At 41.4% G+C, this 22,835-nt stretch overlaps 1 protein-coding gene across 1 annotated transcript; it reads left to right on the top strand.

Moving 5' to 3' along the window:
- The first annotated feature begins 1,794 nt into the window (after positions 1 to 1,794).
- LOC127211565 (arylacetamide deacetylase-like 4 family member 1) lies at positions 1,795 to 11,487 on the top strand. The gene is made up of 4 exons (XM_051171503.1): positions 1,795 to 1,959; positions 5,197 to 5,413; positions 7,726 to 7,789; positions 10,614 to 11,487. Exons 1-4 carry the CDS (start codon positions 1,795 to 1,797, stop codon positions 11,386 to 11,388), a joined length of 1,221 nt encoding a protein of 406 aa, XP_051027460.1. The 3' UTR covers positions 11,389 to 11,487.
- Positions 11,488 to 22,835: the final 11,348 nt, after the last annotated feature.

Genomic DNA, 22,835 nt, shown 5'->3' with positions numbered 1-22,835 from the left:
ATGTTAATTACTTCTCCACAGGGGTTTACAACCTCCACAGATAGTAGTGCACACGTGTGTGTATGTGCATGTAAAAAAAATCTAGTCATAAATCAGTGTTGTACCCACAGTTGTTGCACTACTGTTGGACCAGCAGGCACATCCTGCCTGGTACATTGGTAATGTAGCATGTAAAATATGTATTGGAGTAGGACTATCCATTGGCAGTTCTCCCCCAGTTGTCTACAAAATGTCGTCTGGTACTACAAAGGCAGCTAGCAGGTAAAGAAAATCTAGTTTAACACCAGCTAGTTCTAGGACCTGTAACCAAAGTAAGTGTCTTTGGCAATAGAATCTTAATTCCTAGGTCTGATATGCAATCAACATTGCTGGCAATAGTTATTGTTGCTGTAGTATTATTATTATTATTATTAGTATTAGTATTATTAGTATTAATATTAGTAGTAGTAGTATAGATTTACTTGTCTTGCACATTGACAAATTTTAGGGAGGTAACTCATTCTCAGCATTAAAATTTTCATCCAACTACCTTGTGGTTCCTGGGAATGCCTTTTCTAACCTTAACAATGTACATTCATAATTTTTTTTTCATTTTTTGAGATAAGGTTTCTCTGTGTTACCTTGGCTTTGTAGACCAGGCTGGGCTCAAACTCACAGCGATCCAGCTGCCTCTGCCTCCTGAGTGCTGGGATTAAAGGCGTGTGCCACCATGCCCAGCTTACATTCATAGTCTTTAACAAGTTATCTCCCTATAATTTGTTGATCAGAGAGACCACTAAATTCACACACACACACACACACACACACACACAGAGAGAGAGAGAGAGAGAGAGAGAGAGAGAGAGAGAGAGAGAGAGAGAGAGACAGAGACAGAGACATAGACAGAGACACAGAGACAGAGAGTCTCAGTTGCATGTGTTATTATTCATAGCAAAGGCCATAGACTACCTATTGCATCTTGCTTATGATTCCATCTCATACGTGTTATTTTTAGAGACTGGAGAACACTCTCTAGTCTCTGATATTTGGGAGAATCACCATACTTGTTTATATTGGCACTGAGAATCCAATAAAAAGAGATGGTGTTTATCCTACATGTCTTGGTTTATGCAGGGAAAATGTGCTCCAAGATAAGGTTTTTTCCCCTGTCTCTAAATTAGCTAATCCCCAGTGACATCAGATATACTATAGATATCAGTGTGTGAGATGCAGAAAATTAAGAGGCAGCTAAGACAAAGAGTAATTGTGAAGCTAATTTCTGATATCAAGCTCATCAGGCAAGCATGAAGAAAGGATGAGATATGGGTAACTTTCCCATATACTCCTCTGTGTTTTCCCTCAATTGTTATTTGGTACACAAGGCCATCTCTCATTTGCTCTTGAGAGAAGAGCCAGAGAGCACTTGACATGACTTCTGCAAGTTTCTCAAGTCTCCCATGGATGCAGCCCACACTTTGACATAATATTCCAGCAACTGGTTCCTCACGGTGTCACTCTTCTAACCTTCTGATGGGCCTTCAGGTGGTATGATAAAGCCCAACCTTCCCTGAGGACAAGGCGGCAGAAATCCTCTGCTACTGGGCAGGAACTTCTTCAGGTGGAGATCTGATGTAATCCCTCGAGCGTCACAGAAAGATGTTTCCAAAGTGCCGTATCCACCTGTAGTGGAAGGGGCAGGCCCTGAGTCACTCTGTCGGTTATAAAGAACCCGGACCTGAGAAGGAGAGAATTCTGCAAGCTCTTTCCAGGTGGCGGCAGGTCTTCCTCAGCTCATTCTGAAGGGACAGGGCCACCATGTTCTTGGTGATAGTGCTCTTCACCATTGCATCCCTCCTGGTCCTGGGGGTCAATGCATGGCTTCTCATAGAAGAGATCTTCATTGTCCGTGTCCCTCCTGCCATGCACCACCGAGTGAGGTTTCACGTTGTACACTACTTTTTCCATCTATGCATAACACTGGTAAGTTTTGTGTTTAATGTCTGAGTCCTGTCAGAGGTACATGGGATCCCAGCCCTGGGAGAGAATTAGACAATGATTCATTTAATTTAAGAGCTCCTGATAATATACAGCAGTCAGCGATGGTGACAGACACTGCAATAAGGACTTCTTAAATATGGCGCCTTCCCTGTATTATGTCCCTTAAATGAGCTCCAAGTGGTCTCATAGTTCATGCACTAGCATGGAACAAGTTAATAGGGAAGGAATTCATGGAGAAGGTTTCTGGGGAGAAGGACTCACTGGGGGAGAAATCATGTGTGGTGGTCCTATGTTGTAGGTTATCATAAAATGATCAGTCCATAACCAGTCGGGTAAAATATGACCTATTGTTCTGTTAGTACAAATAGAGATTTTGGTTATGTGTGAGAGGGTCTGACATGCTGTGATGTCCTGGGCTCTGTGGTTATTGATATATTTTGAGTGTTTGGAACCAGTGGTCTCAAAATACAGCATAGGATCCTTAAAATCTTCTTTGTCAGGGTTGTTTCCACTCAATTTTTTAAATATATTTTTAATTTCTTTGAGAAACTTTACATAATGTATTTAGATAACATTCACCTCTCTTCTCACTCCTGCTATTTTTTAGCCTCTCTCTCTCCTTTTACCTCCTTACTCATCAAACGTTTATTTCTCTTGTCTTTATTTTTGTTTTATTAAGTCAAGTTTCTGTGTTCCTGGGAGTTGGACTGCTCTGGAGTGTTGTCCACCCATGAGGACACATATCATTTAAGAAACTGGCTTTCCATCACACAGACATGATCACATATCCATAGACCCTCATATAGTACTGGGATTTTTTTTTTGCCCACCTTTATCCTTTTTATGCTGAGATTTTAGTCTGCTTTGAGCCTGAGGAAGAATTGGACATGGTATCACATTGTTGGAAGTTCATATGTGCTATTGTATGTGTCTTGGTATGTTCGCAGACCATTGTTTTCATGAAATTTTTCACTTCCTTTAGCTCTTATAATCTCTCTGTCCTCTCTTTGGTGAAGACCTCTGGGCCTTGGGAAAGGGAGATGATACAGGTGTCCCATTTAGGGGTGAACACGCAATAATGTCTCTTAACTCTGCACATTGACCAGTTGAGGATCTCTGGCCGATTGTCATCTACTTGAAGGGGAAGCCCTCTGGTGAGGGCTGAATACACTGATCTGTGGGTATAGCAACAGTCATCAGGAGTCATTTTAACATTATGTCCATCTAGCAAAAACAGTCTTAGGCCCCCCCCCGGAGCCTATGACTTACTAATCATATGTTCTCAGCCTTATTAACAGTGCCCTGTAGGGGTCCATTTCATGGAGAAGGCTTTAGGTCCAATCAGAAAATGCTTGATTACTCCCATAACATCTATGTCATTATTTCAATATTTTGGAAAAAGCAAAAGGTATTGTACTTTACTTCTTGGTGTCTATTTTGGGGCTTTGGAAATTAAAAGAGAGATTAACTGGAGATTGATGGTATTTTGTATTAATCACCTTATTTGGCTATCTACTGTGTACAAACTACAAAAAAGTGATTAGACTTGAGGATTTATCATCTATTTTGACAAAGAATCATATGTCAATAAATGTGTTAAGACTTTTATAAGTAACACACCATAGGAAAGTAAGTTTAGGGGGGAATTATGGGCAATAAGGGTTGGGCTTTTTTAGTCAGTTTTAGGGGTTTAGATTTATTTTTTCTGTTCTTTTTTCATTTTGAGATATATTTCTCAAAGGAAATTTATTTACTTTTACTTTTCAGCAAATAATGGGAAATCAAAGTCTTTTAATATGATATCTCTCAATACTCCCTATCCAAAGTGTCATATTTAGGGTGGGGCATGACCCATTCCCTTGAAACATCAGATTTTTATAGGTAACCCAATATGAAGGCACAAGAGTACCACAGATCTCTTGGTGGAGAGTTTTGCGTGTTTTTACCTCTTTGGGTTTTTCTAAATCTGGTTCAACCTTATTGTTCACTTCTGGGAGATTTAGTCACTTCTCTGGAGTTATTGCCTTGTGTGGTGTAGATAGGCAGCCTGATCACAGACCATGCCCCATCATGATTAGGCTGGATAGTTTTTCTATGCCAGATTAGAAGGCAGAATCGTCATTGGGCTGCAGGATATATGGGAGGGTCAGAAATATCAAGGTGCAGACCAATGATTATCAACAAAAGTGATTTATACCCCTTTCCCCAAAGGTTGTTTTGGCAGTGTCTAGGATAGTTAGTCACCAGAGAAGTTGCTAAGCACCTAAAGTGCCCTTGCCTTCAGGCTTAGTGTCCCTCACACTGAAAGAGCACCACAGACTTTCTGACAAGCACATGGCTGATACCCAGGGTATCATGGGAAAGAGTCACCATTGGCAAACTTCACTGTTTAGTAATATTCATAACCTTTTCACTTTATGGTTCCCAGAAAGTCCTGACGTACATGGAAATTCATCCTGCTTTGTGGGTGAGGGAATTATGGGAAAAGTTGTTACTGAGTCACCTAGTTTAGGGTACATAATTTGGACCTCATAGCTGCAAAGGTTGTACAGAGAAAGTTCATCTGTGGTAGGCTTTGGACAGCACTCAACTTTACAGTGAACTGTGTGTGACATATATCACGAGAGTCATAACATGACCACGGGGCTGGAAATAGTGGCTTTCCTGAAATTTTTGTTTGTGTCGTTGTACTTGTTTTTGTTCTTATTTCTTCAAGACAGGCTCTTATTATGTAGCTCTGGCTGTCCTGGAAAACACTATGTAGACCAGGCTGACATTAAACTCACAGAAACCTGCCTGCCTCCATCTCCCAAGTTTTGGGGTTAAAGATGAGCACCACCACCACCCAGCCTCAGGATGTACTCAGAATGGGTAAAGCAATATGAAAAAGGCACCTATATACCTAGGAAAGGAGGTGTCAGATGGAAGAAATGAGCTAAGAGGTAGCATAAACCAAAACTGTGGGACCACTGATGTTTTGCAAAGGCTACTGGGAAATCCTAATGGCAAGGTGTAATAGCTTTTCTCTCCTAGTTCGAGTCCCTCATTTTCTAGAGCCTCACAATGGGGCAATGACTTGCTTACAGGAAACAATTACACCCACAAGGAGCTTTGGTAAGGTCCTGAGTTGAGCCACACAGTAGATTGGGCAATAGCAGTAAAGAGGAATGGATGGACAGAGAAGGCAGCCAACTGGTCTTTCCTTCTATCTCTCCCCAGGGGAATTTACTGGAGAAGATGAAAATCTCTACCATGCCCCACTTTGTACGCTTTGTACAAGACCTACTGTCATCAAAGAATAATCCTGGTGTGCTGGTGAAGAACTTGCATTTTGGAACAATCCCTGTGAGACTGTTCCAGCCCAAGGCACCCTGCTCTGGCCTCCGGAGAGGCATCGTCTTCTACCATGGAGGAGGTGGTGTGTTCGGTAGCCTGGGTAAGAAATGTCTCTGAGGCATTGGAAAGGAGAGAGAGCTCTCAAGACTAGATATGTCTACATTCCCATGGGGGAATTCTTGGGAGGGAGCCAAAGAATGGGAGCCAGATTGAGTCTGAGGGTCTTATCAGTCACTAAGGTGGCAGTTTTCATGGAAATGTTTCTATAATAAGTCTTAGTCTAGGAGGGGACACAGTGTCACAAGCAGTCAAGTACTTGGTGTGATTCCTGCCTTCCATTCATTCATAAAGCCACTGGCTCACCTGAGATCCAAAACTTACACATATTCCTCAGCTCTGCTGGACTACCACAGGGCAGCCAATCTATACCCACCTAGCCCCTTCAGTTGGGAATCGTGATGGTAGCCGTCTTCTCCACTTCTCAGGTTTTGAGCTATTCTTTTTCTGAACCACCATGGTCTTAAAACATTCCTTAGAGAACATTTCTGAAGTCTAGTCTCTTCTTTGGCCTTTTGATATTCTCTCCCGTGCAGTCATGTTTTTGTCCCCTCCTTCCCTTGCTATGCTGCAGCACAGACTGTCATGCACAGCAGACATGCTGAGCTCATCACTCTTGGTGTTCTGTGCATGCTCCTTCCCCGTGTCCCCCGTAATTGACTTGGAATATTTGAATGCCCCCTTGATCTTGGACCTTTTCACAAATGGCCTTTCTAGAGTGGTCTCCACTCCAACTCCAGCCATGATGTCTTTTTTTTTATATCTTTATGGTATTTGACACCGTCTGAGCTTGCTTTGGTTCCCCAAGGCCCATATTTCCTTGTTTTCTGTCTTTCTTCCCCAAGTAAGAATGGGAACACTAAGAGGGAGAGAAGGCCCATGGAATCTGTGTTTCCTTACTGTTTACACTTTTGACTGACTGTGTAAACACATGGATATAATTATCTATTCATGGTTGAGTGAAAGAATAAATCTTCAAGGGAACAAGTGGTTGAATTAGCAGTAAACTTAGATGCAGACAAGGACAGATGGAAGGTGGCAGAAATATCCATGGCTATTCTACAACTGAAGGTGATTCTATGGTGTCCACAAATTAACTATGATTAGAAGCCAGGTATGGGTCCCACCACTGTCCAGGAGCAATTTTCAATTCCAGAAGTTCTTGGGAGCTGCCGCCCCCCACCTAGACTGATAAGCTCTTCAATGGTGTAAAAACATCCATGAAGATGTTACTTATATGAGTTGCTCATGTCCTGGTGCCCTTTCACTTCAGTGTCCACAGAGATGAACCACCTGTTCTATTCACTCCAGGAAGAGTGAGTGGCAGGTACAAAACTCTGAAACTGGAGCAACATGAGGCTATTAAGAGGAGGAAGGATGTGAGTGGGACAGAGTGGAGGAAAGGTGGAAGGGCCAAGGTTGTGACTAAGAGGGACTCCATATTGGCTTTCAATTAGTTGTCACACCCATACCTAGTCCTCTCCTACAAGCCAATTCAGTCCCTGTCTCTGACATCCCAGATGTCTGTGCTTAAGAAAGCCTGAAAGATGCTAATATACAGCAAGGCTAAAGCATGATTGTTCAGAGCCTTTAATAAAGGAGCTATCTTCCTGCTTCAGCTGAGACCCTTCAGTGCTTTGGCCTCAGAACGTGTTTTCACTTCTTGCCATATCATATCCTTGCCAAAACATGTCCTTGTTTCCACTCATCAATTGCCTGCTACTTGCAACATTTACAAAATCCTGGTTCCTGAGTTCCTACTTCAGGGTTGCTGGTCCAGTGGATTTGGGCATCCTGAGCAGAACATGTGCACAGACTACCCAGTGCCTCTGTATGGCAGCAGCCAGGGTTGGACACAGCTACCTAGAAGATGTATTTCTCAGGTTCTGTCCCTCACACTGTACCTACCTGTATGTGCAGCCCAGTAATCTTAGAGACTCCACCTTCTGGAACTTCAGATATGCCCCCCTCCTAAAATGAAATGTCCCATTCAGCCTTTGTGTATTTTATTATTGTGTATAATGAAATTATACAATTATTAATAGTCTCAGCATGTCACTCCAAACTCCACAGTCTTGACTCTATCCATTTCAGATTCTCCAGGCTTCTGAGTCCTCAGTTTCCCCACAGATGAGCCAAAAAGTCCTCTCAATCCTTGACACTAAGATTGAGAGTGATGCCTGCCTTTTCCCGGCAGATCCATCCAGAGGTGCCTGAAGTATAAGAAGTGGCAAGAATCAGAACACAGGAAGGATGTCACCTTCTCACTTATAGCAGAAGCTTCTGTCCTAAGGCTGTGGCAGAAAGTTCTAGATCCTCCTCATGGGCTGCATTAAACCTGTTCTTGTCTTACAGATTGTTTCCACAACATATGCAGCTTTTTGGCCCGGGAGACAGATTCAGTGCTGTTGTCAGTGGGGTAAGTAGCTGGTAATGGATGTCAGCTTCACCAGGCACCTGGGTGAGTCGAGGTAGAGTGAACGCAAGATGACGTGGCCCTACTCTACTCTGGACCAGTCCATGGCCATTCAGTACACGAAACAAAAAGGTACATCATGATGTGATGGAATCGAGGCAGTGAAAAATTAAATAAAACTTCTCAGCAACTTGATCCAAACTTCTCTATTATAGTTCAAAATGAGTAAAAATCAGTAGGGTATAGTCTGTGAATACCAAGACACACAGTAAATTGAAGTTAGAAAAAAGTGATGAATCTCTTGCTGTAATAACACATCACAACCAGATATAACTTAAGGAAGAGAGATTTAATTTCAGTCTGTATTTCCAGGAGGACAAGAGTCCATTGTGGCTAGGAAGCATAGCAGCTAGCGGTAGGCGGGGCAGTTGGAGTAGATGGGAGCTCACCTCCTTGACCACAAGCACAAAGCTGAGAGTGGACAGGAAGCCGGCAAGGTTAGAGATACCTAAAGCCCACTTGCACCATACTTCCTCCTCCTACAAGGCTCCACCTCCGAAAGGTTCTACAACCTTGTTAGACAGTGCCACCAACTGGAAACCAGATGTTCAAACACCTGAGCCTATGGGGAACGGTATTCATTCAAACCAGCGCACAGAGTAACCTTCCTCTCAGCAGGCTGGCGTTGGCCTGGGGAGCAAGATAGAGCAGTGAAAGATGGCTCAGGCCAAGATCAAGGTTATGTTCTGATGATGTTATGCAGGGTCTCGGTGCACTGTCAGAAGACTTACCTACCCAAATGCCAGATGCACAGGAAGCAAGGTGGAGAGTGACTTAAAACCCAACTCTAAGTCTCTGTAAACAAAATGGGATTTTTGAGTGGATGGGGGCAGAGGGGGCTGCTCACTACAATCATGTTTCTTGTTCTAAGAGAACATGAGTAAATGGAGCACAGTAAGCTTTAAAAAGAAAGTAGAGAGAAAGCCAACACCGCCCGGTTAGGCTGCCTCTATTTTAGCATCCTCCAGGATGGGTAGACAGTGCAGATACAGTGACTGGAGAAAATTACTAAGTCCAGGTTCTCTAGAGCAACAGAACTGATAGAATGAATTCACGTTAAAAATGGCATGTGTTCGAATGGCTTACAGGTTATGATCCAGCTGTCTCCCAATGAAATGACTAAGACTTGGTGTCTCAACGGCTCCAATCTAGTGCTGAAGCCCCAAAACATTCCTAGAGAGCGGCTAGTCTTCAGTCTATGTTGGAATTTCAGAGAAGTAGACTCCAATACCAGCTAAGGAATATCTCAGCAACAGAATAGATGAGCTTGCCAGCAAAAGTGAGAGAAAGTAGGCAAAATGCAGAAGTTCCTTTTCTGAGTCCTTTTCTGTGGCCCAAAGTTAAGGTAGGTCTGCCTACCTCAACAAAAAATTAAGCAATGAGTACAAGGAGTTGAGTTTAGGTATGGTCAAGTTTATAAGCATAATTAGCTGTCACATTAAACATTTATGTATCTCTCTCTCGGACGGCAAGAGGAAAGCAGCCTAATTTTCAGGCAGACTCTATTCTTCAGGGACCTCCTCCTACCTGGTTTCTATGGTAACTGAACCTCCAAATCTTAGAAGGCCTTGCAGACACTGAAGATCCCTTGCATTCAGAGCACAGAAACACATGCATGTGTGCACTCACACACACACATACACACACATACATACACACACATACACATATACATACATACATACACACACACACACACACACACACACACACACACACCTCCACCGGCATCTGCTCATCATTGTGCTGCATTTCTCTTTGCTCCTTGGGTGCATGCCACAAGCTTCCTGACTACACATCATGATATTTTGTGGGGAATTGCAAAGACCTGGTCTGTAGGCCTGACTATTGTGAGGCAGTGGCTGATTCTGTTTAGCCAAAGACGAGCCTTTGGGCTGCCAGACTGCAGTGAGTAGTGCCTTGGAGGAAATGCTGGAGTGAGGCTGAAATGCAAGAGCATCGCTCCTCTCTTCTCTCCTGGTACCCTCCCGTTTCCTCTCACCTTCACTTGTCTCCCCTGCTACATCTTGCTCTGTCCCTGTCCTTGCTTGTTCTGTTTTCCCACTTGCAGTGTAATTAGCTTTCAACTTGAATAATCCTGTATGGGGTGTGTTAATCCCTATGGATTTGAGTGGAGAAAGTCTGCCACTCTGGCTCTGGGTAGGTTCTTCAAAGTCACATAGAAAACGTTGTTTTTTGTTGCTGTTGTTTTGTTTTTCTGTGATAAAAACACCATGACCGAAATAAGGAGAGGAAAGGTCCATTTTAGCTTACAACTCTGAGCCACATTACATCATTAAGGAATGTCAAGGCAGGAACTCAAAGGTAGGCCTGCTTGCTAGTACACAAAGTGTCATCTATAACCAAGGAACTCACTTTACAGCCAAATATGACAGGAAGCATGGAGGATGCTTCTTACTTGGTGGCTTGTAAGCTCATGCTTAACAGCCTAGGGCCACCTGCTCAGGAAATGGTGCTCTCCACAGCGGTATTGATCCTCCTGCACCAATTAATAATCAAGGTAACCACCCCACACACAGATGCATGTTTGATGTAGGAAGTTCCTCACTGGAAGCTTTCTTCTCAGATAACTTCAGGCTCCAGTAGATTGACAGTTAAAGGTAACCAGGACATAATCTTTATTTTTTTGGGTCACTCTTAGGGTTTAGTCAGGTTCTGTCTCCTCTCAGCATACAGACCACTATTTGAATAACCTCCACTGAGGTTGGTGGGTGCTAGCATACTATGTTTTCTTTTTCCTCCTTAGATACCGCAAGCTTCCTGATCACCATCACCCTGCTGCTTTCCAGGATTGCCTGAATGCCACCATCCATTTCTTGAAAGACCTGAAAACCTATGGGGTAGACCCAGCCCGGGTGGTAGTTAGTGGAGAAAGCATTGGAGGTGGGGCTGCAGCCATTATCGCCCAGGTGTTATTGGACAGACAAGACCTTCCCAAATTTCGGGCTCAGGTTCTGATTAACCCAATCATCCAGGGGATCAATTTTCAGTTACCATCTTATCGGCAGAATCAAAATGCCCCATTTCTATCTCGGAAATTTTTGATGACTTGTGTATGTAAGTATCTGGCCATCAACGTGTCCTGGATTGACGCCATGGGAAAAGGTACTTTTATACCCCCCGACAACTGGGAGAAGTATAAGAAATGGGTCAGCTCTGACAATATCCCCCAAAGATTCAAGAGCCCAGGCCCACAACCAGAATTTCCCGGACGTTTTAATGAGTCTGCCTATTTGGAAACCAGACTTCTTTTCAGTTCAGAAACTTCACCTCTCCTGGCAGATGACAAGATCATTGCTCAGCTTCCTGAAGCGTTCATGGTGAGCTGTGAGCACGATGTTCTCCGCGATGACACCTTGCTCTACAAGAAACGCTTGGAGGACCAAGGGGTCCCTGTGACCTGGTGCCATCTGGAAGATGGCTTTCATGGGTGCATACTTTTATTTGATAAGGGCATTTTTTCTTTTCCTTGTTCACATAATCTTATGAGTTCTACGGTCAGTTATATAAAGGGCATATGAAATCTTAAGGGTGAAGCCAGTAGTTAAATAATTGCATAGAATAAATAATTAAAACTCTAGTACTGAAAACAAATAACTCTAAAGAAACAATAAAAAAAAACCAGATTGAAAACAAGAAGAATGAAAAAAGCAAAAAACAAAACAAACAAAGAAACAAAAACAAAACCCATAACGTAAAACAAGAAAAAAAATGTGATAGACCCATGTATCCTTAGGATAAATCATGGGAAATTTTCATAGGCATTTGTAGGAAAGGAAGTCAGGGAATGAGAAAGAAGGGAGTAATGGAAGAAAAGTGTCATTTGTGAGGAGTGGCGAGCCTTGCCTTGACTTAGTTGGAACTTCAAGAGCAGACGCTCATCTACCAGGAGGCACAGTCTCAAGTCAAGGCTCTCTTGTGAGTATCTGAGATCAACTGGAACACAGAACATGCTACACTGGCACAGTAGAAAGGACATCCTGCAGGAAATGCTTCACCCATTAGAGGGATCATCTTGTGGGAATCCTAATTCACTCAAAGAAATGGGTTCTCTGTCTTTGAAAGCAAGTGTCCAGGAAAGTGTTTTCTTGGGGTTTTCACACAGAAGCTGATACAACTGTGATCCAAGGAGACTGGGCTATACATCTCAAGCTGTCTGCCTACTGTAGGCATCACCATTCCCTTGGTAGAGAGTCTTGAAATTGAGCAGAACACAAGTAAACAAATAAATATATATATTTATTTATTTCTCTCTGCTCTTGACTGTGGGTGTGATATGACCATCTTCTCGGTGTGCTTGACTTCCCACAGTAATGACCTGTAACCCAAATTTACTTTGTTACTTTTTATTAGGATATTTCCTGACAGCAGAATAAATCTCTGATCTCTGTTGTTTACAGTACATGTAGGATCTTTCTTGAGTTGGCTTCACTCCTGTCTGTAGCATTTTTTTTAAAGCAGGCATCACATGTCTTGGCATCATTAACATCCTGAAGTTTTCTATAGTAGATGAACAGTCAATGGAATATCATTTCCATCACAATTCACTTCATTTTAAGATGGTTGTCTAAACCTCAGATTACATTATTCTTGTTGACTTTAAGTTTTTTACCATCTAGCCACCCAACTGAAACTCCTCCATGAACCTGTAGAATCTCATTCTGACTATTATCTGCTCCACACGAAGTGGAAAATCCGATGCCACACCGAGGTTATGACCATCAGTATACTCTTCAAGATCAGCCCTGGAGTGTAAGGATCTCCCACAGGAGGCTGCAGGGATGAGCTGGGGAAGAGTGGTCAAGGCCATACACCATTATCCTTCCCTCTTCCTGAACAGCTACTTCATGATGGGAACCTGGGACTCTACTAGATTCCGAGGTCGGTCCTGTAGTTCAGGCTGTTGGCCGTATAACTACATGTGCCTTGTCAGAGACTTGTGTCTTGATTTTTGGGCCTCCTAGGCTCCAAAACGTAAAGGTATACATAAAAGTTTTTTCTTTATTAGTTACAAGTCTATATTAGCTTGTATGGCAAGGCCGAAAACAAACCAAATAAATTAAAAAATAAAACAAAACAAAGGGGAAATAATCCTCATACATGCTAAGGTTTTCAGTCTCTGCCAAAACCCAGAAGCTTTGCACCTGGCCCCATAGATGGTCTGGAACTCACGGAGATCCAGATGCCTCTGGCCAGATGCTGGGATTAAAGGAATGCACCATCACACCCAGCTCAGTCGTCTTATACATGGAGACATAATTGATCCTTTTACTTCTCCATGGCAAGGTGTCCTAGTATCAAGATTTCTCTGTAGTGGTTGCTGAAGAGACACTACAAGGGGAAAGTAGTGCCTTGCTTCCATTATTCTCTGACCTAGATAATAATATCTGGTTCTGGTAACTAGTGTTTTACCTTAGGCTGGCCTTAACAGCAGCCCTTTGAACACCTCATCTCCCTGGGCAGGATGTCCCTTGCATCCCTTGTATAGATGGCACCATCCACTGTCCTCGCAAAGATACTCTGAATCAAACCCATGACCGTCTGTTTCCAGAAAGCACAAGAGAGCTACAAGGAAGTTGGTCTCCCAAGGGGGTTCACCGCTCACAGTTTCACAATCTTGTCTCCTGGCAAACTTTCACCCAAGTATGCTTCTCATTAGCCACTGCAATTAATCCATGGCCAACTCTGGGGACAAACTTCCACTGATCACCTGTAACATTTACTCAAGGATTCTGTCTACAAAACTGCAAGCAGCAAGTGATGAGCCATGGCTGACCTGGCCAAGTATTGTAAAACATCATTTAAAAAACATTTTATGCATGCCTGTAACCCCAGCACTTGGGAGGCAGAGGCAGTGGATTGCTGTGAGTTCGAGGCCAGCCTGGTCTTCAATGTGAGTCCAGGACAGCCAAGGCTACATAGAGAAACCCTGACTCAGAAAAAAATTCATTGCAATTATTAATGCAAATATTGATTGTATAAATAAAAGGAGTTTATTGTTGACATGGCCGTACTCATATGCATTGCTCTTTAATAATTTTCATAGCCTTCTCCCATTCTGCTCCCTCCCCATCCAACAGTTCCTTCTTATTTCTCTTATAGTCTCTTTTCTTTATTTTGCATCCACATATGACAGAAAACATGCACTCCTTCTCTGGGTCAGACTTACTTCTTTACCACCATGCTGTCTATTTGTATTCACTTTCCTTCATCACTGAGTCACTCTCCACTGCCTTTGTCTTAGAGTTTCTATTGCTGTGACTAAAACATCGTAACCAAAAATAATGTATGGAGAAACAGGTTTATTTCAGTTTATTTCAGTGCTCACGTCATACTCAGTCACTGGGCAGGAGCTCAAGTCAAGAACGTGGAGTAAAGAACTGAAGCAGAGGCCATGTAAGAATGCTATGTATTGGATTGCTCCCCATGGCTTGCTCAACTTGCTTTCTCTCAGCACCCATGACCACCAGCCAAGAGCTGGCACCACATATGGTTAAGCTATGCTCTCCCACATCAATTCTCAATTAAGAGAATGTAACACAAACTCGCCCATAGGACAATCTGATGGAGGCGTTTTCTCAGTTGAGAGTCCCTCTTCCTGAATTATTTCAGCCTGTGCCAAGGTGACAGAGAACAACCTTTGTTATATCTTCTAGTGTGTTTTGCGTTGGTGGTTCTTGACATCTAAATGGATCCTGTGGTTGCCCTCTGCCCTTTAGAGCTCCACATGTACTCAGAAAGGCTTTCTCCTTCCTGAGAAACTTTACCTGTAGCCAAGAAAGAACAACTGCGAGACTCTCAAAGCTGAGTTAATATAAAGTTAACCCCCAACACACACACCTTGTTATTTGTCTACGACAAACCTCTTGGTAACACATTCTCCCCATTGAGATATTTTATCCCCCATTCTTGGGGAAATCAATGAGTATAAATGATTCTTTTGAAATTAGAATAGTTATGTATGTTAGATGGAAAGAAGCTGTACCTCTCCAGTTAGAGGCATGAAATTCTCTATCCTTGGATGATAGAAGTCATGCAACTAACACACTCTGTAGTATCAACCTTTGTAGTTTCTTTGATGATTATTTTGTTCCAAGTCTTTAAGATATGTCTATTATAAATTCAGCAATGAATACAACCAGCAAATATTAGCGTTATTGATTTTAGTAGTCCAGGAATTAAGCATAGACATAATGTTCTGAGTAATCCAGAACATTCTTTAAAACCAATTGTTTACTCCAGGGGCTATGGGCACAATTGGGGAGGCCAGGATACCTAGTCTTGCATCTTTTCAGGGTAAATTTTATTGTCTTTAGAAATATTAATGTAAACAAAATGTAAGACATTTGCGTTACTGCAATGTCTCCCTTTTCAGCAAGAATACAGTCTGTGGCAATTTAATTGAGAGATAGGGTGGTGATAGAGGGAGAACTGATAAATGAGCAGGCAACAGAGTCCGTATCAGACACAACCCTTATTCCTCACATTATGGGACCCATGTGGAGACTGTGCTTCCTGTCTACTACATGTGAACAGGGGGCAGTTGGTGTATTAGTCTTTGTAGGCTCCCTGGGCCCAGATTTGTTGGATCTGATGGTCTCCATGTGGAGTTCCTGTCCTCTTCAGGTCCTTCTATCCCCCAACTCTTCCATAAAATTCCCTGCACTCTCCCCCAAAGTTTGGCTGTGAGTCTCAGCATCTGCTTCCAACCTCTGCTGGGTGGCATCTTTCATAAGACCTCTATGGTAGGTCCCCATCCTGTTCCCTCTCTTTAACCATTTCTGGTGTCTGTACTATTTGCCCTCCTTGTTATTTTACTTACTCAAGTCTGTTTATTTTAGTATTGCTATCCCGTATAATATGGCTAATATCTACTTATAAATGAATATATACCATGCATGTCTTTTTGGTTCGGAGTCTTTTCTAGTTCTATCCATTTCCCCGCAAATTTCAAGCTTTCCTTGTTTTTAATAACTGAGTAGTATTCTATTGTGTAATGTACCACACTTTCTTCATCCATTCTTAAGTTGAGGGACATCTAGGTTGTTTCCAGATTCTGGCTGTTATGAATAAAGGGGCTATGAACATAGTTGAGCAAATGTCTTTGTTGTATGGTGGAGCATCTTTCAGGTATATGCCCAGGAGGGTAATTGCTAGGTCTTGAGGTAGAACTATTCCCAGTTTTCTGAGAAAGCACCAGATTGTTTCCCAAAGTGGTTGTACAAGTTTGCACTCCCACCAACAGTGGAGACATTCTACCCTTTCCCAACATCCTTGCCAACATGCGCTGTCACATGAGTTTTTTTTACCTTAGCCATTCTGATGGGTGTAAGCTGGAATCTCAGAGTTGCATTTCCCTGAGGACTGGGGACCTTGAGCATTTCTTTAAGTGTTTCTTGGCCATTCAAGATTCCTCTGTTGAGAATTCTCTTGTTTAGCTCTGTACCTCACTTTTAATTGCACTATTTGATTTTTTGGTGTTTAATTTCTTGAGTTTTTTATATATTGTGGATAGTATCCCTTTGTCAGATTTAGGGTTGGTGAAGATCTTCTCCCAGTCTATAGGCTGTCATTTTGGTCTGTTGACAGTGTCCTTTGCTTTGTAGAAGCTTTTCGGTTTCATGAAGTTCCATTTATTAATTGTTGATCTTAGAACCTGGGCTGTTGGTGTTCTGTTCAGGAAGTTGTCTCCTGTGCCAATGAGTTCAAGGCTCTCTGCCACTTTTTCTTCTAACAGTTTTAGTGTTCTGGTTTGTATGTTGAAGTCTTTAATCCACTTGGACTTTAGTTTTGAGCAGAGTGATAAATATGGATCCATTTGCATTTTTCTACATGTAGACATCCAGTTAGACACGCACCATTTGTTGAAGATGCTTTCTTCTTTTCCATCCTATGGTTTTGGCTTCTTTATCAAAAATCAACTGTTCATATGTATGTGGGTTTATTTCTGGGACTTGGATTAGATTCTATTGATCCACTAGTCTGTTTCTGTGCCAGCACCGTGAAGTTTTATTACTGTTGCTCTATAGAACAACTTGAGACCGGGGACAGAGATTCCTCTGGAAGATATTTTATTGTATAGGATTGTCTTAGGTATTCTATGATTTTTGTTTTTCCATATGATGTTGAAAATTGTTCATTCACAGTGTGTAAAGAATTAGGTTGTGAGAACTGCATCAAATCTGCAGATTGGTTTGGGTAAGATGACCGTTTTTATTTTGTTAATCCTACCAATCCATGAGCATGTGAGATCTTTCCAACTTCTTATATATTCTTCAGTTTCTTTCTTCAGAGACTTGAAATTTTTCATACAAGTCTTTCACTTACTTAGTAGTGTTATATCAAGATACTTTGTTTTTGTGGCTATTGGGTGTTGTTTCCCTAATTTCTTTCGCAGCCTGTTTGTCTTTTGTATACAAGAGGGCTACTGATTTTTTTAGTTGATTTTTGTATTCAACCACTTTGCTGAAGGTGCAGCTGTAGGAGTTCCTAGGTAGACTTTTTAGGGTCACTTATATATGCTATCATATCAACTGCGAATAGTGATAATTTCACTTCTTCTTCTCCAATATGTATCCCCTTGGTCTCAATTAGTTGTTTTATTGCTTTAGCTAGAAGTTCAAGTACTATATTGAAGAGATACAGAGAGAGTGGATAGCCTGTCCTATCCCTGATTGCAGTGGAATTCATTTATGTTTCTCTCTGTTTAGTTTGATTTTAGCTATAAGCTTACTGTATATTGCCTTTACTATGTTTAGGTATGTGCCTTGTCACCTTGATCTCTCAAAGACTTTTAGCATGAATGGGTGTTGAATTTTGTGAAATGCTTTTTTGGCATCTTAAGAGATGATCATATGGGTTTTTCCTTCAGTTTGTTTATATGGTGGGTTATATTGATGGATTTCCATATATTGAACTAGCCCTGACTACATGAGATAAAGCCTACTAGGTCATAGTAGATGATATTTTTGATGTGCTCTTGGATTTGGTTTCCAAGTATTTTATTCAGTATTTTTTGCATCAATATTCATATAGAAATTTGGTCTGAATTTTTCTTTGTTGGGTCTTTGTGTGATGTGACCGTGACCTCATTGGATGAGTTTTTAATATTTCTTTTGTTACTATTTTATGGAATAGTATGAAGCGTGTTAGTATTAGCTCTTCTTTGAAGGACTAGTAGAACTCAACACCAAATCCATCTGGCCCTGGGCTTTTTTTTTTTTTTTTTTTTTTTTTTTCCGTCTTAGGAAATATGAGACTATTTAATTTGTTTACCTAATCTTAATTCAATTTTTGTAAGTGGAATCTATCAAAAATGTCCGTTTCACTTAGATTTTCAAATTTTGTGGCATATAGGCTTTTGAAGTAAGACTTAATGATGTCTGTCGTTATGCCTTCCTGTTCATGTCTTATTTTGTTGATTTGAGTAGTCTCCCTCTGCCTTTTAATTAGTTTAGCTAAGGGTTTGCCTTGTTGATTTTCTCAAAGAACCAGCTCTAGCATTGTTGATTCTATGAATTGTTTTCTTTGTTTCTAATTTATTGATTTCAGGCCTTAGTTTGATTATTTTCAGCCATCTACTCCTCTTGGGTGTGTCTGCCTCTATTTTCCTAGTGCTTTCACATGTTCTGTTAAGTTGCTTGTATGAGATGTCTCCAATTTATTTATGAAGGCACTTGGTGCTATGAACTTTCCTCTTAGCACTGCTTTCATTGTGTCCTGTAGGTTTGCAAATGTTGTGCCTTCATTTTAATTGAATTACAGGAAGTATTTAATTTCTTTCTTTATTTCATCCCTCACCCAGTTGTCATTGAGCAGAGAATTGTTCAGTTTTCATGTTTTTGTAGGCTTTTTATTATTTTTATTGTTGCTGAAGTTCAGCTTTAGTCCATGGTGGTCTAATAAGATACAAGGGATAAATTTCATTTTATTGTATCTATTGTGGCTTGCTTTGTGACCATCTATATGGTCAATTTTGGAAAAAGTTCTGTAAGTTTCTGAGAAAAAGGTAGATTCTTTTGTGTTTGGGTGAAAAGTTCTGTAGATATTTGTTAGGGTATTTGATTCATGGCATCTATTAGTTTCATTATTTCTCTGTTTATATTCTGTCTTGATGATCTGTTCATTCGTAAATGTGTGATGTTTTGTGGGGGTAGATGTGTGATTTAAGCTTTAGTAATGTTTCTTTTACAAACATGGGTCCCTTTGGATTTGGGGCATAGATGTTCAGTATTGAGATGTCATCTTGGTGAAATTTTCCTTTGATGAGTACAAAGTGTCTTTCCTCATTTCTTATAAATAATTTTGGTTGACAGTCTATTTTATTAGATATTAGAATGGATACTCCAGTTTACTTCTTGGGTGCTCTGCTTGGAAAACCTTTGTCCAGCCCTTTACTCTCAGGTAATGTCTATACTTGTGGCTGAGGTGTGCTTTTTATATGCAGCTGAATGATGGGTCCTGTTTGTACATCTGTTCTGTTAGTCTGTATCTTTTTATTGGAGAGTTGAGTTAATTGATGTTGAGAGATATTAATGGCCAGTGACTATTAGAATCTTTTATTTTGATATTGGTTGTTGAAGTGTGTTTGTGTGCTTCTGAACTTTTGGTTTTGTTGTAGTAAAGTCATTTATATCCTGCGTGTTTGAGAGTATGGTTAACCTCCTCTGGTGGAAGTTTTCCTTCTTGTGTCTTCTGTAGTGCTGGGTTTGTGGATTGATATTGTTTAAATTTGGTTCTGTTGTGCAATATCTTGTTTTCTCCAACTATGGTGATTGAAAGTTTTGCTGGGTATAGTAGTCTTGACTGGCATCTGTGTTTTCTTAGGATTTGCAAGATTTCTGCCCAGGCCCTCTGGTTTTTATGATCCCTGCTCAGGTGTGTTCCTGATAGCTTTGTCATTGTATGTTACTTAGCCCTTTCCCCTTGCACTGCCTAATTTTGCTGTGTAATTTTGCAAGTTCTTTATAGTTTTAATCTTTTAAAAGAGGCTGTTGACAGTTTGTAACCTTAGAAGACCTTGTAAAATCCATACTTCTTCATGTAGAGGAGTCAAAATAAAACAGGAAGAGAAAGCACAGGATTCCAAGCAATTGCTTATTTGGCAAATTACCTCAGAGATAAGAGGTAAATTGTCTCTTATCCTACTAGATAGTAAAGTTATGCCATGTAAAAGTTAGTGAGCTGCCAAACCTAGGGGTCAGTGTGCCATGCGTTAAAAGGGATTTTGGTGAACCCTAGTTCTATAAGGTCGCATATTCTACAGTTTGTGATGCTTCCTGCCTTAGCCATGGTTTAGAAAATTCTGACTATGGGTTCTCTTTCCATGCCAAACTGAGGATAGATGTCCTAATCATTTTTCTATTGCTGTGATAAGACACCATGACAAAGTCAATTTATAGAAGAAAGAGTTTGGTTGAGACTTAAAGTTCCAGAGGGTGAGGCCATGAACATCATGGCAGCAGGGAGAAAGGCATGGTACCTGAGCAGGTTTTGAGAGCTTCATCATGAGATCTAATGCATTGTTACAAGAATTTAGAGGCATCCATTTATGGCCATCAAATGATATCAGAAAAGTTGACTTCCCCTTTGGGGTTCCCAGGCCCATTAATAAAATAATTTAAAGCTGGTGTAGTGGCATACACTGTAGGCCCCAACTTTTACAAACCTGCTTTGTTTAAGGTTCTTTAAATGCTTATATCTCCCTTCCAATCCACCTACCCTAGATAGGGAAGAAAATAGATTTATGGGAACAGGAGAGGTAGACTTTGTTGAATTCAGTTCCAGGGAGCGATTCCCCTGGCAGTGTAGTTGGCAGGATTTCAGCAGACCAGCAAGTCCACTAAAGTTGCTCTTGGAACCTAAAACAGCAGCCAAAGACCTTGACGCCTTTGCTGGAGCAGTCCTCTCTTGAGCATCTGGAAGAGGAATAATGAACAGCCAAACAATACGAAGACCCAAAGAGGCCCTGCCTCTCAGAGTCTGTACTAGGATCTGCTTCAGCTGGCAAAAACAAAGCCCCCTGCAAGAAAGTGGTTAAACTTGTGAGTAGATAAACATCACTTGTTGTTTCACAAGTCTGTTCCTCATCCCACACTTGGGATCAAAACAAAAACACAGCTGGGCATGGTGGTGCACGCCTTTAATCCAAGCACTCAGGAGGCAGAGGCAGGTGGATCGCCGGGAGTTTGAGGCTAGCCTTGTCTACAAAGTGAGTGCAGGACAGCCAAGGCTACACAGAGAAACCCTGTCTCAAAAAACCAACAACAAAAATAATAACATGTGTATATCCACTACAGTACACCTTTAATCCTAGCACTTGAGAAGCAGAGGCAAGTGAAATTCAGTGAGTTTGAGGCCAGTCTAGTCTACATAGTGTGCTCTAGGACAGCCAGAGCTACAGAACGAGACCCAAAAAAACAAAAACTAAATAAACTTAATAATAGACCCACACAAAGGCTCAAAAACGATTTTATTAAAGTTTAAAAGAACAAAGAAAGCCCAGAGCAGCCAAGCTATCAAACTCACCAGCTGCCTGGAAGAGAGTAATGGAGAGAAGAGAAAAGGCCATGCCAGACACATGTCAGAAAGCAGTCACATGAAAAGAAGGAGAATTCAGAGAAAGAGTAAAGTAGCCCAAGGTCACACTTAGGTTCCGATCAGCATCCGAAAGAGTTAGAAAAAGGAAAAAACGCCTTCCTGGCCCATGCTTCAGAAATGTCGACAGACCCAGCTCAAACCCACTGTGGCTTGTGGGGACTGCACCAGGTAGCAGGAATTCTGGGAAGAGAAAGTATAGTGTTTCATTAAAGGAAAATCAGTCCTCCTATCTCTTTAGCATGGCTTAAGGTGAGCCTGTGTCCCTAGAGGTAGTTTCTTGGCCACTTGACTCACTTGCCCAACTGGAAATGTTAGTTCTCCGCCCAAGTCAGAACTTCTAGTCTCTTGGCCAGGAGTTTTCTAGGTTTTTTCTTTGTTTTTTGTTTTTGTTTTGTTTTTGATGGACTTTTATTGCTACTCTGGAAGTATTGGAAGCAGTGGTGAGACATGCAACAGAACTGGTGCTTTAAGTCTCTGTCAAGGTTGTAGAGTCAGATGGGGATTGTGAAAACTGACTTCAGAACTATGACCTCCAGTTGCTGATTGAATAGGATGGTTTTTGCTCCTAGAGCATAAGAGGCCTGTTAGGGGCTATAAACTGCCAGTCAGTGCTCATCACTTATCATTTTGGCCTGTTTCATTAATAGGGACATGGAAGTCGTGGTCCTTGAGCATGGAGACCAACTTGAGTCACTGAGTATAATTACTTAGACAAATAAAGTAGTGCTCTAAAACCCTTGCTGTAACACCTGGCCTTTCGTGCAGATAAAGACCAAATGGCTTATTGATGTTTGACAAGGCATTATCCTTAGCTTCTTGGGTTTCTTAAAGGTTTGATTAAGATAAATCAGTCTCCTGTCCTTGTAGCACCTTACAAAATGGATTTGTGATTAATTAACATATTTGGATCCACATATAACAGAAGCTTGCCATAACTAGGAACCTATGCAGTTGAAATTATGGAGGATTTGACTTGTGAATGCGCAGGTTTCTCACAATGAGAAGGCTATAGTGTCTTTTGCAGATTGTGAAACCCAAATATTTATCATTTCTTTCAATGCTTGGTCCTTTTGCTCTCAAAAGAGAAGTAGGCTGTCCCATTTAAAAGTCTATCCTAATGCTTGGCTGTGGGTCTCTGCATCTGTTGGATCCATTGCTGGGTGGAGTCTCTCAGAGGACAGCTATAGGAGGCTCCTGTCTGCAAACATAGCAGAGTACTGTTAATGATGTTAGAGGTTATCGCTCTCCTATGAGGTGAGTCTCATGTTGGGCCAGCCATTGTTTAGACATTCCCTCAAACTTTGCTCTATCTTTATTCCTGCATGCCTTGTAGGCAGGGTATATTTTGGGTCAAAGGCTCTGTAGATGG

Source organism: Acomys russatus, chromosome 29 (assembly GCF_903995435.1).
Source record: "Acomys russatus chromosome 29, mAcoRus1.1, whole genome shotgun sequence".
Lineage (NCBI taxonomy): Eukaryota > Metazoa > Chordata > Mammalia > Rodentia > Muridae > Acomys > Acomys russatus.
Note: the sequence above shows the minus strand (reverse complement) of the source record. Positions and strands in the feature narration are given on the sequence as shown.

Excerpts from the sequence above, each read along its gene's own strand:
- LOC127211565 (XM_051171503.1), top strand. The coding sequence starts at position 1,795 with ATGTTCTTGGTGATAGTGCTCTTCACCATTGCATCCCTCCTGGTCCTG. Across the intron at positions 1,960-5,196 it reads TCCATCTATGCATAACACTG|GGGAATTTACTGGAGAAGAT; the intron begins GTAAGTTTTGTG and ends ATCTCTCCCCAG. Across the intron at positions 7,790-10,613 it reads TCAGTGCTGTTGTCAGTGGG|ATACCGCAAGCTTCCTGATC; the intron begins GTAAGTAGCTGG and ends TTTCCTCCTTAG.